An 18,175-nucleotide genomic window follows, 5' to 3' on the forward strand; every position below is an offset into this window, starting at 1 on the left:
ACAGTGACGTCCTCCTGGGCAGCTGCTGCTTCGGTGGACCCAGTGGTCAGCAGATTGGTGAAACAGACGTTACAGTTGGGGCCTGCAGGCTGCAAACAAGTGGTTCCTCTACTTAAAGGGTGATGCTGGCTGGTTTGCAAACTGCTGTCAGCCCTCCAAGGCTTTTGGAGGATACAGAACTGCAGGAAGAGTTGAGTCTTTGCAATTGTCGAGACAGGAGCAAGCAGTCGGGGTTTGGCGCCAAGTCCACAGCATGTCTTCAGTTCTTGCGTTCTTCGGCTCTTCTATGTCCATCTTCTTTATTCCTTTTTGTCCTTCTTGTTCTTTATTTATGTGAATCTGCATTCCAAGTGTCAGGGGGCCACCTATATACTGAATTTCAGGGCGATAAGGGGAGTGAAGCGTAGTAGCCATTGGGCTATTTACCCTTGGAGTCACTACACTCCCTATATGACCACTTCCTGTGGGAGTGGTCATAACCCTGTCCTACAGTTCCTAATTCCACCAAAAACAAAATGATGCAACCCTTCTTTCATGGAGCACATCAGGTAGCCCACCTTAGGGGTGTGACTAGCCGGGTGGTGCAACATGCCTACTAGCATAGCTAAATTCCCACCTGTTCTGGTGCCAGATGGGCCTCAGGGCAGAGGGTGAAATTTCCCAGGGTTGGGCGAAGCCAAAGTAGCATATCAAATCTGACAGGGGCTTTAAAGCCCCTGACATTGATATGCTAAATCACTATCAATCCTGCTGAGGAGGTATAAACACCTTCCTCTGGAGCAGACATTGTTTCTGGCCTCGGTGAGCATGGACTCTTACCTGCAGGGTAAGAAACTCATCTGTGCTGGCAGGCTGGTCAATACCTGTCAGCCAGCACACTATACAGTGATGGGTTTTTCAGTGGGCACCGCTATGGTACCCTCTATGTGCATGTCATAATAAATATTGTACTGGCAACAGCACAGATTTATTAAGGTAAGGTGTTTGATACCAAACACCATACATTTCAGTGAAGCCATTAATATAGCTAGGGAACTCTTAATGACCAGTGGCCTGTACACGTACACTTGTACCATATAGTAATCAAACTAAACAGCATAGGAGCAGAGCTCTGAGAACCGGCAGGAGATCAGGACCTACCTGCTCACTGATCCACTCAAATGGAATTGCAGATTGGCCTGACTTGCGGTAGCTTCTGTTACGCTCTTTTCTGCAGCTACAGCCTGCAACCTCATCCCGCTTGAGATTTTGGATTTCCCCAAAAAAAGCCTATGTCCGAACGAAGGGATCTTCAACTCAACTTTGCCCAGTGGCTCCCCGATGGCAATGCTTCTTCCTCAGATAATGCCGGCTGCATTGCCCTGCCCTACTAAACTTTACCTTCTTGGACCTTCTTCTACCCTATTTGTCTGAAGTCCGAAGGTAAGCGGAGACAGGGCCCAATCCACCCTGTGTATCCAAACTGCATTCCATCGTGGTCGGCCATAACTTTCGACTTCAATTATACTATGTGTACCTGATTGGCGCTTAGATCTTTTAGGCACTTCTTTTCACTAAAAACCTTAAAAATTCATAACTTTGCTTTTACTGGTTGGATTTTTGTCATTCTGGTGTCAAACTATTTATAAATTTTTTCTCAACGGGCTTCCATTGACCTCGGTTTGATCCAGTTACTGTAGCGGGCACTAGTCCCAGCCACACGAGTGTCGTAGCATTTATATCACCACAAGTGCGGTAACGCTAGGTGGTAGGATTTTTGTGGATTCCCTCAGATTTTGGAAGTTTCCATCACAGAAATGTAAGAAATGTGTGTGATTTCAGGCATAGTTTGAGGATTGTAGGGCATTGTGGGTAAGTAAACCTTAATGTATCCACGCAAGGCACACACCCTGGAATCCCCTGCTTGTCTAGCTTTTCAAAAATGTCTGTGGTTCGTAGGTTTGCATGGGTGACACCACAGAATGGCCCCAAATACTGCAGCTACCCAGATTAATTCTCTCTCAATGTAGCGCTTTAAATCCCTTTCGTGTCATGTCTAGTGGCCCTCCCACACAAGTGGGGTACCGTTCTTATTAGGGGACAAGTGGGAACTCCGAGTTGGAGGAAATATGTGGCTTCCTGCAGATTCCAGAACTTTCCATCACAGAAATGTAAGGAAAATGTGTGTTTTTACCAAAGTTTGATGTTTGCAATGGCTTCTAGGCAAAATTACTTAGTGAGAGCCACGCAAGTCACCCCACCCCGGATTCCCCCACCAGGTGTCTAGTTTTCAAAAATCTGCATGTTTGCTAGGTTACCCTAGGTGCAGGCAAAGCACCTAGGGTAACCTCATAACCTTTTTAAGCTGCAACATCGTACTGTTTTGTTTTATTTTTCTGCCCAAACGTACAGCAATACCTTTTAGATTTACCTTTCAATATATCTCATTTATTTGACCGGTGTAATGATGTGGCTATTCAAATGATTAAGGAGGACTGATAATGACTAGTCTATGGTCATTGTTCTGCAACCTCATTCATTCCAATGCCACTTGTAAACATGTTGAAGAACTGCACCTGTAGACAGACTTACTGAGGTACGCGGTCCTTTCAGCAACAAGGACAGCAACAACAAACCACACAGAAACAGTCCTTTCAGAAATAAGAGTTTTGTGGAACCCAAGGTTACTGCAAAAGCTTATATTCACAAGTAGCTTCTACTGCTTCCAAATAGTGACAGTCTCTGCATTTCCCCTTCACAAGACACCTGTTGGGGGGGGGGGGGGGGGGAGAGGATTACCCTCAGGAGGGAATCACATTAACAACAGGCAAATGTGTATTGTCAGTGGTACAGCATAGCTACCCCATCAGGTTCACACATACCCGCACTGACAGCTCCACAAAGGCACAAAATTAACAGATGACTTGTTATTATTTCTGAAAGAGATTTGTTAACTCTAAAGCAAGTGAGTGATAGACAAAGTGGCATTACATCAGAGGTTTAGGATGTTTATGTTCTTTCTTATTCTAAAGAAGGATAGCACGCGGTATCCCATATTGGATCGGAGGGTCCTGAATTGTTCTAGCTGAGCTGATTTATGAACTGTAGCCATATATTTATGAAACAAATAATCCACCCGCTTGGCAAAATACCCATAAGTCTTTATGGAAGAGTTTAAAAAGAGTAATTCCACCAATATCACCCAAGGTGTCTACTGGAGATTTCAATTTCTGTACAAGACTTTTGGGTTCCCTTTTTGAACAACTGGAATCATGTCCACAATAGGCATTATTGTGTGAAAGTTGGGTTTTTGATAGCAGTCAGTGCCTGACACAGAGTGAGTGAACTCCAGGCGCTAACCATTGAAGAAACTTTCATTCAGATCCACAAACACTAGTTAGTCTTACTGCACACATCCATGATTTCTTTAGAATCGCCTTTTCACCTTAATGAAAGCATTGAACTTACAATATTCTTTCCATCTCCCTAAACCACAACTGAGCGAGCCCTGCATTCACAAGGTGTCATACTAGCAGCCATGTACTTGTTTGAACTTATCTTTTGCACAAACTGTTTGTTTCTTTTCAGCCGACACAACTGGGCAGACAGTTTTTAAAGTAGATATACCTTGCTTGATTGTGTGATGCTTTCAGATTTGCTATCCCTGTGCCCACAGACATTCCGCAAGCTTACTCTGATTGCACAACCATGGCTATCTTGCTTATGCATATCTGCAAGGTAGCCAAATGGTCAACAACACATACATTCACAATACTTTACTCCATTGACATTCAGGCAAAGTATGAGGCTGAGCTGGCTAAACCACTTTTTAAACATTGTTTTGCTTTCTGTCCACCCTGCCTTAACAGAGTTTAGGTACTACTATATAGTCTGGGAACAGCATGTGATCTCAAAATCACATGCTGCAAATGGAAATTGTTTCTTACCTGTAATTAACTATTTGCAGCTTGTTTAGTTTTAGAATCCCATGTACAACCCACCTCCCTTTTGAATGTAAAGCAAGGTCGTTGATTGTTTGCATTAGTAGGCATTATATACCCTTGACCCAGACAAGCAGTCCAGTGCTAGATGGGTGGATAGTGCACAGCATGTAATCTGCAACATAAGAAAGTGCAAACAGTTGGTTACAGGGAAGTAACAGTATCTATCTCCAATAGTTGAAACTGGATTGGTTAAAATTCACAGTGTGTTTTTTGTTTGGCTTGCCATTAGGAATCCAGATATGTATGACAATTAAAAGGAAATAGAATGCGATTATAATTATTTTCTTGTATATCTGTGCTAAATCTGTACATTATAATAACCACTTTTTGTATTTTATTGATTGATCATTTATTTGTTAGTTATTCATCCTCCAGTTTGTCCTAGCATATTACCAAGCCATAGATCTGGAAGTATCCCATTGCATATGCCAAAGGTTTGCCAGACTACTGAGATTAAAAGTAAAAATCTGGAATCAGATGAGTCACTCCCACCAACTGTTACACATCTTGACTTTTTGACAAAGCTACACTCGCATGCTGTCAAAGAGATTATTCAATGTTGAATTCTCATTGGTTGAGGGAGTGAATGGCATTTGTGATTAATCTTAGTTTCACAAGTATATGATGGTGGATTTAATAGTTTCCCCAGCATGTTCATTCGTTATACATAGCATTTTGAAAAGAGTCAAATAAAAATAAAATGGCTGACAGAGAATGTTTCTTGGTGGTTTTCTTGCAGATGAATACCACATACCTCGAAAATTCATTCAAGGTCTCGACAAGGCTGCAAAGCCTGGAAAGAAGAAGTGAGGTGGCCCGGAGGCCAATGAGGAATGAGCTTGGAGCACCTTCAGGAGATAAATTACCAACATGGAACATTTAGAGGATGATCCTGCTGTGCAAATTCTCAAAGCTTCAGCATGCTTGGATGAATGAGATAGGAGCACCCTCAGGACGATACATTCGCAACAGGGAACATTGAGAGGATGATCCTGCAGTGGAAATTCTCGAAGCTGTATAAAATAAAGATATTTAAGAATATGTAATGGCTCCTGATATGTAAGTAACATTAGAAGGAAATGCACAATGAAGCTTGGGTGGGGGGGATATCACAGACCATCATTAATTTCAAATCTGTTCTTTGAAATTCACTGAATATGCGGTATGAAGAGGACCGACAAAACACAAGAAGAGCTTTAAAAGAATGACTGCTTCATTGCCTTGTAAACCCCCCAAAACAAAATTGATCACCATGCATGTGAGCTCTGAACAACTATCAATGAAGACCAACATGGCTATCTTCTCAACAAGGTCATGGAATAAATACCAGAGGAGACGGTCAAGAGGTCATTTGAAGGATTCTAGTCACCTGGCAGTGCCTCAGGCTAAGACATGGTGCATCTGTAATGCAGCACTCTCTCCTTTGCTTAGGAGACTGTTTAAAGAATACTTCAACCTAGTACGCATTGCAGTTTTATCACGCTTGTGCTTTGATCATTCTCACATTTTTCTTCAAATGTATTGTGCTGATGAGGAAACCTTTTATTAGTAAGAGATAGATTCTAGCCAAGGGCCGACAATGAGGCCCACACAGCTGGAGACAAACTGTCCCTTGCTATGTAAAATAGCTTATTTAAATTTAACTTTTAAACAAACATTTCTTTAATGCAGTTCTGTTCACAAGGTGGCAGTCAGCATGAATATTTCCATTTTTTTTCTTTAATTTGGTTGAGATTTTAACATATAATTTGAAAAAGGCACAACCAAATATTACAGTTTTAAATAAAATGTGTTTCCTTGAGTAAGTGAAAAATATCTTGTGATATATAAAATTGATTGATATTAACATTTTAGTGTGGTTAAAAGTGTATTCAGCCAAATATCTGATTTTTGTAGATTTTTGAAGTAGTAATCACGCTTGAAAGAGGGCGTTCTCCTTTTGAGGCAGAGATTTTCCCTAATGTGGAATGAGTCTCTCGATTCCTGTCCCAGTCAGTAGTTACTTTGTTTTAAACTTTGAAATTCTTATGTGTGCCCATAAAATACATCTGGGGAACCCAGTCAGCGTTTGCATTAGTGTCTCTGTAAATCAAATCACAATTGAAAGTTAAGGAAAGGGATAGTACTGTATATCTCAGCAATATTTGTTATTTTGAGTTGAGTAGGCGCATGCTCAATTCAGTGGTTAGATTTTTTTCTAAAAATGATATACAATATCCCTGATCTTATATGCTATACAACATATATTTGTGTTGTTTCAGTAAACAATATAGTTAGGTAAAAATGTCAGTTAAAACGTAACATTTTATACTTAAAAAATCACTGAAATTCACCAGATACAGTTTACTAAGCTGAACAGGATTTTAACCAACATCATGCCCAGTGTTGTAATCAATGATGTAAGTTGCGGTGTTATCAGTGATGTCATCAATGATGTCATTGAAAATGTCTTGAATCATGCAGTCTGTGAGGTTATAGGCAGAGCGTAGTGGAGGCACAAGTTCTAGTTAGCTCAGTGAATTATACCGGTGAACTTGAGTTTAAAATCTTACGTTTTAACTGACATTTTCAACTATCTATAACATCATTTTAACTGTTGTTTTTTTCAGTGAATTTCTAGGGTTTCTTTAATGTAAAGTAAGGTCTTATTACCATTCCCACCCCCAGTAGCCCGCCAAAGCCCTTGTGCACGAAGGCCTCGCCCTGCATACCCATCTTCCACCAGGCAGCCAACTCCCCACAAACAGATTGTGGCACCATTCCCCCCCCCCCACCCCCCCCCCCCCCCCCACACTCCCCCCACCAATTTCTTTTTTCCTTTTTTAATTTTGGTATCCCTGCCCTCCCCCTGATGTCCTTTTTCCAAAACCTTTTCAGGACAGGGGATCAAGTCCCCGAGTCCTGTAATGGCTGCTGCAACATTTATTTTCATGTTGCGGGCCAATCTGAGTGCTTGTTCTGGAAAAAAAAAAACCCCAGCCAGTCAGGAAGCTTGAATGTTTTAATTTCAGCCTAACTGTCCAAGTATGTATACATTTTGAGCCTTAATGTCTAACAAACTACTGAACAGATTTACACCAAATCACAAACAGCACGCTTTCTGCCAAATTTGGTGGAATTCTGTTCAGCCATTTTAGGTGTAGCGTGTCTAAAATTCCCTATGGAAATTGCATGGGTAAATTTAGTTTTGGAAACCCCCTTTTTCTCAGGCCCTGCTTAACAGATCATACCGAAACGTTTCAGGAATGTGCTGAGGTGGATGGACTTTGCTTTTTGTAAGGTTTCATGAAGATTCGTCAAAAGATGCCAAAGTTCTCAACAAAACAAAAAATGCATTTCCTATGGTAACTTGGTCAGAACTATAACTACACACCACTCCCATTTCTTTGATATTTCACTATACTAATTCAACATTGATCCTTATGGGTTCCATAGTAGCGTGCTACTCACCAAAAAAAAGCACTTTAAACCCCCATCAGGGGTAGCAAGCGCTATATAAATATAAACCTCTTTCCCTCCTCTATCCTGCCGCTACCCTTCTCTATCCAAATAACTGAATAACATATCCACCACTCAAATGACTTCATATTTCACTATACTAATTTTCAACACTAATCCGTTTATAGGTTCCGGAGTAGCATGCTACTTGCCAGAAAAGCGCTTCAACACCCCTTGAGGGGTAACAAGCGCTATATGAATGCAAACCTTTCTCCTCCGCTATTCTTCTCACTGCAAATAACTGACTAATATCCACCACTCTAATTACTTTCATATGTCACCATACTAATTCACCTCTAATCCTTTATGGGGGTCTGGAGTAGCGTGCTACTGCCTCCCCCCCACCACCCAAAAAAGCGCTTCACCACACCATAATGAGTAACAAGCGCTATATAAATACAAACCTCTTTTCACACACCATAATGAGTAACAAGAGCTATATAAATGCAAACCTCTTTTCCTCTTCTATCCTTCCGCTATCCTTCTGAATCCAAATAACTGACTAACTTATCTACCACTTTAATTACTTTCCTATTTCACTATACTAATTCAACACTAATTCTTTATGGGTCCCGGAGTGGCGTGCGACTCACCGAAAAAGCGATTTGACGCCTTGTCAGGGGTAGTAAGCTCTGTTTAAATGCAATTACAATACAATACAATACACAGTGGTGACTGCCACACATATATATATATATATATATATATATATATATATATATATATATATATATATATATATATATATATATATATATATATATTCCCTCTTTTCGCCAGGTCGCGCACTCAAGCATGGGTGCTTTGTTGCGAGGGGCGAACCTCGCTCGTATTGCAGCTCCTTTTTCTCCGTATTTCCCAAAGAAAACAAGCACTCGCGGGAGGAGGATCAATCGGTTTTTATTACTGACCCTCTGAGCACCAGACGCGTTTCGGCTACTGCCTTTGTCAGTGACAAAGGCAGTAGCCGAAACGCGTCTGGATCCAAAATGACGTCGATCTTGAAGAAGGTCGGTTCGTCTCCGGTGATTCCTCCACCAATTAAATATGGGCTGCCCCCGATCGCTCGACCCAAAGTGTTCGAGCCACAAAGGAGCGCCGAAACCTCCAAGAAGGTATCAGGGCCTTCCAAGTCTCAGCCCATTACGGATGAGGTAATGGTCCAGGCACCCTCGTATGACAATCAGTCGAAGCTCTTCATCGACTCGGATTCTGGAAGACTCCCCATTCACAAACGGAAAATCGCTCCAGAACATCCTCTCAAAAGGAAGAAGGATTCAGCCGCCTCACCTGTTCTCTTTGAACGTGTTGAGTCATATCCACAACACGATGTCGATTCTCCCACACGCAGCGATGAGGATGTGGGAGATGATTACAGTCATATGGGATTTATTTATCATGCTGACGCAGATCAAGGGGAACCTCAACACTGGACTGACCCTGATGATCCACACACTACGCCTGATACTCAGTCTTATAATGTCAAGACCTCGCCTACTGAAGACACGGCTGCGTTTAACGCTCTAATTGAAAGGGCGGCCATTAACCATGACGTTGAAATGCCAGTGGAAGAGGACTTTCTGTTCGATACTTTCTCCACCTCAGAAAGATTTGTAAAGACATTGCCTATGCTAAAGGGTGTCCTCAAACATGCTACTGACATTTTCAAGGAGACCACAAGGGCCAGGGTTGTAAACCCACGGATTAAAAGAAAGTATAGGCCTGCGCCTTCTGGACCCTACGTACATCAAGGGCCAGCTCCCATTGGACTCCCTAGTAGTGGCTAATGCTCGCAAGAGAGCAAACTCTCAAACAAGTGGTGATGCTCCTCCTCCGGACAAAGAATCCAAAATCTTGGAAGCTTCTGGCAAACGGATAGCAGCTCAAGCGGCTAATATTTGGAGGATCTCAAATACACAGGCCCTATTAGCCAGATATGATAGGGCTCGCTACGACACGTTAGTACAGCTGATGCAACACCTTCCTGACGCTTATAAAGAGGGAGCAGAAATGCTAATACAGAAAGGAAAGTTAATTTCAAATGCATCCATCAAGTGTGCACTAGATGCAGCAGACACAGCAGCTAGAGCCATCAACACTAGTGTAATGCTAAGACGTCTTGCCTGGCTCCGCATCTCTGGTTTCAAACCAGAGATCCAAACAACTTTCCTCAATCAGCCAGTTAACCCTGACTTTCTTTTTGGTCCTGATGTAGACACGACCCTTGAAAAAATCAAAAAAGACACTGAGACAGCAAAATCCATGGGGGCTCTGCAGTCACAGCAGTTCAGGGGCAGTTCCTTTCGTCGCTCCGGTAACAGAGGAGCTTCTAGAGGTCAGGCATTGCAGCAAGCCCAATACAACAAGGGGAGCACACAGACCACCTACAACAAGAATAACAGGGGTGGATATCGTGGGAACAGCACCAAAGCCAGAGGATGCGGAAATAACAATGCCAGATCCTCCGCCACCAATAAACAGTGACGCCTTGTAACTGCCCCCCGACCATATATCACCGGTCGGGGGAAGACTCCAGCAGTTCCTGCCAGTCTGGGAAGGCATTACCACGGACAGGTGGGTGAGACAACGTATCCAATACGGCTATTGTCTAGAACTAACCTCCACTCCTCCCAACATACCCCCAAGGCACCGTCCTATGTCCGCAGAGCACATGCACTTATTGCAGCAAGAAGTAGTCAGCATGCTGCAAAAAGGAGCCATAGAACTCGTGCCTTTCGAACAGCAAGGTACAGGGGTGTACTCACTGTACTTCTTGATCCCAAAAAAGGACGGATCCCTGCGGCCCATTCTAGACCTCAGACTCCTGAACCAGTACATCTTATCAGAACATTTTCATATGTTAACTTTACAGCAAGTTCTACCATTGCTCAGGCAGGGAGACTTCCTGGCAACACTAGACCTGAAGGATGCATATTTTCACATTCCCATTCACCCAGGTCACAGGAAGTATCTCAGGTTCACTGTCAACAACCAGCATTACCAGTTCAAGGTCCTGCCTTTCGGGGTCACTACAGCCCCCAGGGTGTTTACCAAGTGCTTGGCGACAGTGGCTGCGCACCTTCGGAGACAACACATCCATGTCTATTCTTACCTGGACGACTGGCTTGTTCAAGCAAAGTCAGCCCAGCAATGTGCCAGCCACATGTCCCGCACAATTCACCTCCTACACAGTCTAGGATTTTCACTAAATTACCCAAAATCACACCTTCAGCCCGCACATGTACAACAGTACCTAGGGGCAACAATAAACACTATCCCAGCAACAGCGCAGCCAAACCCAGCCAGGGTCAGCCGCATGCAATTGCTAATCCAGAAATTCAGACCCCAACACTTGCTCCCGGCGCAGGTGTTCATGCAATTGATAGGTATGATGGCCTCCTGCATCTTCATAGTCCCACACGCAAGGCTGCACATGCGTCCCCTCCAGGAGTGCTTAGCACAACAGTGGAACCAGGCTTGTGGACATCTAAAAGACCTAGTGTTGGTGACCGGTCGTGCTTACAACTCTCTACATTGGTGGAACACACAAAACCTTTGCAGGGGACGTCCGTTCAAAGAGCCTGTACCACAAGTAGTGCTGACGACGAACGCGTCTCTCCAGGGCTGGGGAGCGCATGTCCTCCATTATACAGTGCAGGAACTATGGACGACACAGCAGCAGAAGATGCACATCAACCTGCTGGAAATGATGGCAATCTTTATAGCAATGAAGGCATTCAGGTTACACTTGTGCAACAAAGTCGTGCTGATCCGGACGGACAACATGACTGCCATGTATTACATCCAGAAGCAGGGAGGGACACACTCTCCACAATTGTCTCATCTAGCCCAGAGCATGTGGAAGTGGGCCATTCAGAGAAACATGTTCCTCATGGCGGAACATCTCCCAGGCAAGGACAACCAGATGGCGGACCTGCTCAGCAGGCACAACCATCAGATGCGTGAGTGGGAAATACACCCCTCGGTGCTCCAACCATATTTCCAGCAGTGGGGTCATCCAGAAATCAACCTATTCGCCACACAGGAAAACGCAAAATGCCAAACCTTCGCCGCCAGGTTCCCACACCCGCAGTCTCAGGGCAATGCAATATGGATGAACTGGTCAGGCAGATTTGCGTACGCTTTTCCTCCAGCACCACTCATACCGCTAGTGGCACGCAAACTGCGACAACACTCCATGACACTCATCCTGGTTGCTCCAACGTGGGCACGGCAGGCCTGGTACACCACGTTCCTAGAACTTTCAGTGGTGCCCCACGAAAGGCTGCGCCTCACGCCCAGCCTCCTCACGCAGAGCCATGGAGACATTCAGCACCCAGATCCACAACAGTTGAGCCTTGCGATATGGCTCCTGAGGTCATAGAGTTTGGCTACCTCAACCTACCCCCTGACTGTATGAACATCATCAAGGAGGCAAGGCGCCCTACCACTAGGGCATGCTATGCGGCCAAATGGAAACGGTTTGTCATTTACTGTTCCAATATTGACATTAATCCGCTGGATGCGGCCACGCAGAACATCACATGTTATTTGTTGCATCTATACAGATGCAATCTGGCATATAGTTCCATCAGGATACACCTGGCCGCCATTGCAGCATATCTTCAGAACAGGCAGCATCTTTCACTTTTCAGGGTACCTGCCATTAAAGCCTTTATGGAAGGACTCAAAAGAGTGATCCCTCCCAGGCACTCTCCTTCACCCGTCTGGAATCTAAATGTAGTTCTCACCAGACTAATGGGACCGCCCTTTGAACCTCTTCACTCTTGTGAAATACAGTTTCTTACATGGAAAGTGGCTTTTCTGGTAGCCATCACATCACTAAGAAGAGTTAGTGAGCTTCAAGCCCTAACTATTCAAGAGCCTTTCATACAGATTCATGCTAATAGGGTAGTGCTACGTACCAACCCTAAATTCATGCCTAAAGTGGTGTCGCAGTTCCACATTAATCAAACTATAGAACTGCCAGTTTTCTTCCCCAATCCAGATTCTGTGGCAGAGCGAGCACTGCACACCTTAGATGTTAAAAGGGCTCTCCTGTATTACATCGACAGGACAAAAGATTTTAAAAAGACGAAACAACTGTTTGTTGCCTTCTCTCCACAACACAAAGGCAACCCCATTTCCAAATCAGGTATAGCCAGATGGATTGTTAAGTGCATACAAATCTGTTATCAAAAAGCTAAACGCACATTAACAGTTCCCCCAAGAGCGCATTCCACACGCAAGTTAGGGGCATCCATGGCTTTCCTAGGTAACATTCCCCTAGAGGATATATGTAGAGCAGCCACATGGACCACCATATATACATTTACCAAACACTACTGCGTAGATGTACACTCCAAACAGCAAGCTGCTGTAGGACAGGCTGTTCTCAAAACCCTTTTTCAGACTGCTGCAGCTGGCACGGGCAACCACCGCTAAGGAAGTAACTGCTATTATTCTATGCACAGATATGAATTCAGCAGCCCACATGCCTCGAACGGAATATGCTACTTACCAGTATGCATCTGTTCTTGGCATGTAGGGCTGCTGACATTCATATCGCCCGCCCTCCTCCCAGGTGCCTGTCGCAGCTGTAGCACTCAGAATTATTCTCAGGCATGGTCATCACTTACTGTACTACACTCCATCTCTGCCACAATGGCGAAAAACAATCTGAGGATGGAGAGGATGCCCATGCGCACTGTAGTCCAGGGGAGGAGCCACCTATCTCATGATACTTCGAAGACTCTTCCAGGACAACAATGTGCAATCATCCGGACCCAACACTAGGCGGCGATCTATGCACAGATATGAATGTCAGCAGCCCTACATGCCAAGAACAGATGCATACTGGTAAGTAGCATATTCCTTAATATGTGCAATGAAATCACCAACTTTTGTGGCATGCTTCATGATAGGTCACGCTGTCAACATCTAATTTCACTTTCATACATATAGTGGTGGAGCTCAAAGAGATATTGAGTTCTAAATGAATGCTTAGGGATCGATACACTACAAAAGTAGATAAAACTGCCTAAAGGGATCCCAAATCTGTTCGCTTTGATTTGTGGGCTCTCTTTGACAGAATTAAAAATGATGCATCAAAATAAAAATGATCTCTGGGCACTTATCAATCTACCATCTCTGAGTTACCATATTTTGCCCGAAATGAAACGCCCTGGTGGGTCACCAGGCTTTTTCAGGACTCACAAATCTCTGTTATCTCCACTCAATGGATAATGTCTTTTTTCCGCTAAATTGATATGTCAGTGTCATTAGAAAAATAACGAAAAAATAACTTGCCGTTTTGTCTGATGGCATTATCTCCCATCGTCAGACTAGGTTCTCCTAACCCAGGGTAGGCAGGGGTCTGATGCCGAATCTAACCGTGCCATTACCCTCCAACATCAGCATTGGAACTTTGATGAATGTGTGACTACAGGGCAATGCCACCAGCCTGGTTGGGGGGAGAGGGGGGTGGGAGGAGCAAGCTGACCAAGGAGAGCAAGTGATAGAGGGCATACAGATATTACTAAACTAAGTACAGGGGGTGGGGTAGGGTCAGCAAGGTGACCACGGAGGGCAGGCTATGCAGCAGCAGCACAATTAACCACATAATGCAGGAGAGAGGGAGCAAGAGCATGCAATTGGAGAATGGATGACAGGTAAAAGGGGCTATGTAGCAGCAACAATGACCAAGGCAGCAGGCTGACATGAGCAGGGCGAACACAAAGAGATGATGGACGGAGCGCTGAAACTTTTCAGACACTCACCCCCAGTCACAGATCTGGGTTGAATCCATCATCGTTCTTTAGCTCACTTCGCCACCTCAGTTCAGACCCAGCTATATGCAAATCAGTCTTTACCCTGTGCCTCATGGGAACAGTACAGCTCGAACTGCCAAGCCATGTCTTCCCTGAACCGGAAACAAGCATCCTGGGACCGGTTTCGAGCTAACAGCCTTCATCAGCCAGGCTAGCTTGAGTCCAGTGGCAAAGTGAGCAAGGGTCCCATAACTGTTTCCATGAGGCACAGGGTCAAGACTGATTTGCATATAGCTAGGTCTGAACTGAGGTGAGCTAAAGAATGATGATGGATTCAACCCAGATCTATGACTGGGGGTGAGTGTCTGAAAAGTTTCAGCGCTCCGTCCATCATCTCCTTTTGTTTGCTTTGTTTGCCCTAGGTTGGCAGGGTAGGTCCAGACGTGGGTCCCTGCTCACTTTGCCACTGAATTCAAGCTAGTCTGGCTGATGAAAAGCGTCACCGAGAAACCGGTCCCAGGATGCTTGTTTCGGGTTCAGGGAAGACCTGGCTTGGCATTTCGGGCTTGACTATTCCCATGAGGCACAGGATCAAGACTGATTTGCCTATAGCTGGGTCTGAACTAAGGTGGCAAAGTGAGCTAAAGAATAATGATGGATTCAACGCAGATCTGGGGTTGAGTGTCTGAAACGTTTCAGCGTTCCGTCCATCATCTCCTTTTGATTGCTCTGAAATGAGCAGGGGCAGCTAGCTGGCCACAAATGGCAAGAGGGTGAAAGGGGGTAAGGACAAGTAGATGGTGAACAGAGGGAAGGCAAGCGGGGCAGCTGACCATGGAGGGCCAGCCTGCCGGGGCAGCAGAAGCAACCACGGAGGGCAGGAGGGAGGGCAGGGGCATGCACATGGGGAACAGAGGGCAGGTGAGAAGGGAGGGTTAGCAAGCTGACCACAGAGGGGTGAAGGGAGGGGGGTTGCAAGAGCACGCAAATGGAAAACGGAGGGGGTAGGGGCACGGGCAGCAAACTGACCATGGAGAGCAGGCTGCCATCAGCAGGGGCAGGAAACTGATCACGGAGATCAGGAGGGAGTGGGCAGAGGCATACAGATGGAGAAGGGCAGGCGGGGGGATTTGGGATAGGGTCAGCAAGCTGACGAAAGAGGACAGGTCAGTAAACTGACCGTAAACTGACCACTTAGGGAAGAAGAGAAATGACAAGGGCAGTAAGCTGACCATTGAAGCCAAACTGTAAGGGGCAGCTTAATGTCCTACAGAAAGCAAGAGGGACAGGGCACACACAGAATGTAGAGCAAGTAGGAATGTGGCAGTAGCAGGAAGTTGACCTCTGAGAGCAGACTCACAGGGGCAGCAAACTGACCTTGTGGCAAGGTGGAAGAGGCAGAGGTACGCAGAATGAATGGCAGGGGAGAGGGGTGCATGGGCTGCAAACTAACTATTCAGAGCAGGCCAGCATGGTCAGAGGTAGCAAGCTGACCATGGAGGTGGTAGGGGCATGCATACGGAGAATGCAGTGCAGGATGTAGGGGCAGGGGCAATACGCTAATCAAGGAGGGCAGGCTTTTGTGATTTGGCCTCCAGTGGGAGGACCCTGGGCCAACCCCCCACTGCAAATGGCTGAAGGCCATGCACAGTTGGGGTGTTGACTGAATATGATCTAAAAATCCAAGAACTGCACTGAAAAAAACAAAAGTTAAAGAAATGTTATAGTTAAGTACTTAGAAATTAACCAAAAAAGGATCTAAAATGATTACAACCCTTACAGGATGCGTAAAACAGTTCCCCAGTCCTGGAAAAAAAATCCTATGTTTGCAGAGATAGCATTCTCTGACTACTGGCTTAGGTGGGAGTCCCAAAGTGACCCACCTACTTCAATAAAGGAAAAAAAATAAATGTTGCCATAGGTTTGTTGACCACAATGTGAATCCAAGCTCCACAATAGCCAGGAAGGGCTCTTGGACATGTTTGACTCCTTCTTGGAACCGCTAACCTGAAAGGGGACCCAGCACGGGTCCAAGAGACTGTGAAAACCAGTCCCTCTCCGCATACGCTTCTGCACTCCCTGCAAAAAAAAATGTTGAAATGATGGAAACAATCATAAATGAGCCAGCCAAAGCATGTGCAAAGGGATTTGGCTGTCTTCGGTAAGAAGGGTGCTGGCCTTTGGACAAGGCTACGGCCATCTCCTACTGGACTTGACAGACCATGGGTTGGCCACCTGCAGTAGGTTGCAGGGTAAGGTATATTTTCATAGATGTTGAATGTTGCATATCATCAAAGAAAACAAGAAAACTGAATAAAAGCTACAGCTAAAGTGGAGTGATGGTTCAGATTGGGCATAACACCTTAACCTTTATTGTAAACATTTATTGTAAACAAAGCTTCTGAAATTCAGTGAAAGGGAAGTTATGGTTACAACACTAACATGTGTTAGGTATGGTTAGCTCCACAATCTATAACTTGCATAAAAGCATTGCAAATCCTAGTTCGCACACCAAATACAAAGCTCTGTTCCTTTCTGGAAATCTTTGGCGTGGTCGGTCAAGCAGAGGCTGAGAAAAAGGGGGGCCAAAATTGTTGTTGTTTTCCTATGTCAATTCCCATTGGAAATTTTGAGAAGTGATACAGAAAAAACAGGTTGATGGAATTGTTTCACATTTGGCAAAACGTTAGAACTTTACTCAAAGTAAGATTGTTGTTATCTGATGTAAATCTGTTCAGCCGTTTTTGAGAAACTTGTTTTTAAAGAAGTGCTCGTGGCAGTTAAAACAGAATAGGTATATCTGGACGGTTGGTTCTGCAGGTATTTGGTGGGATTCCTGTGTGTCCATACATTTAAAAAATAGAATAATCTAAGTGGTCTGGAGCCCATTTTTCCTGCTACTCATTTCAGTCAGTCCCGAGGGATCTGATTGGATGGCCACAACCTGAAGGAACATGTTGCAGCTGCCATTACAGGAATCGGGGACTGTGTTCCCTTGTCCTGCGTTTAGGAGGATAACAAGTATAAGGGGACAGGGTAGAGACCCCCTGGCACCTGCTGCCTGCCTGCTGCTATGCTCTGAGTCAGTCAATCGTCGAGATGGGGGTAGGCATGGATGCCACCCGTTCTGAGGTGAGCGGCTACCACAGATCGGCACTTTGTGAACACTGTGGAAGCAGTTGTAATCCTGAAAGAAAGTATTTAAAATAGGTGTCCTGGAGGTCTAATGCCATCATGTTCACCTTGTTAGAGCAGAGGAATTACCTCCTGCAGGGCTGTCATGTAGAAATGTTCCAACAAGATTTATTAATTAAGAGGCTTTGAGGCCCAGGATTGGTCTGTGGGAGGTGTCCTTCTCGAAAATTAGGAAGTAAAGAGAGTAGACGCCCTAGCCCTTGATGGGGCATTCGCTCTATCGCCTCATTGCAGAGGAGTGTTTGCACCTCTCCCTCTAAAAGGTGAAATGAGAATATCTCTAGTGAGGTAAGAGACTCTATAGAGTCTTGGCCTTGCTTGACAGCAAAGTGCACCCACCTTCTGTCCCTTCAGTGCAAAATAGTCTATTTGCAATGAAAGGCATTGCATGACTAACAGGTGCCTTCATCATGGTTCCTTGGCAAGCAGAGGTTACAGATCTGATTTTGGTCTAACCACGGAAATTAATTTTTTCACCTAGGGAATCATATAAAAGGATTGTTTTCCATAGCCTCTGCTCTTAAGGAGCCATTCTCATATGATCTGGTTATTTAATACCTCTTTGTTGGCGTGCTTGATTCTGCAGTAGAAGTCTTCAGTTCCCCAGTCCTCTGTTGTTGAAGTTTCTTTCAATGCACAGCTTTATTTTTATTTATTGTTTTTAAGGCACAGGAAGGTTATGTGGTTTTCCCAGAATCACTGATTGTTGAGTCAATGTCGGGACTCAAA

At 44.8% G+C, this 18,175-nt stretch overlaps 1 protein-coding gene across 1 annotated transcript in view; it reads left to right on the forward strand.

Moving 5' to 3' along the window:
• EIF2D (eukaryotic translation initiation factor 2D) overlaps positions 1 to 5,024 on the forward strand; it is a 163,010-nt gene extending 157,986 nt beyond the window's left edge. The window contains exon 15 of the mRNA XM_086923411.1: positions 4,723 to 5,024. Coding sequence (XP_086779537.1) covers positions 4,723 to 4,793 — 71 coding nt within the window. The 3' untranslated portion in view covers positions 4,794 to 5,024. The remainder of the gene's footprint in view (positions 1 to 4,722) is intronic.
• The last annotated feature ends 13,151 nt before the right edge of the window (positions 5,025 to 18,175 follow it).

Source organism: Lissotriton vulgaris, chromosome 5 (genome assembly GCF_964263255.1).
Source record: "Lissotriton vulgaris chromosome 5, aLisVul1.2, whole genome shotgun sequence".
NCBI lineage: Eukaryota > Metazoa > Chordata > Amphibia > Caudata > Salamandridae > Lissotriton > Lissotriton vulgaris.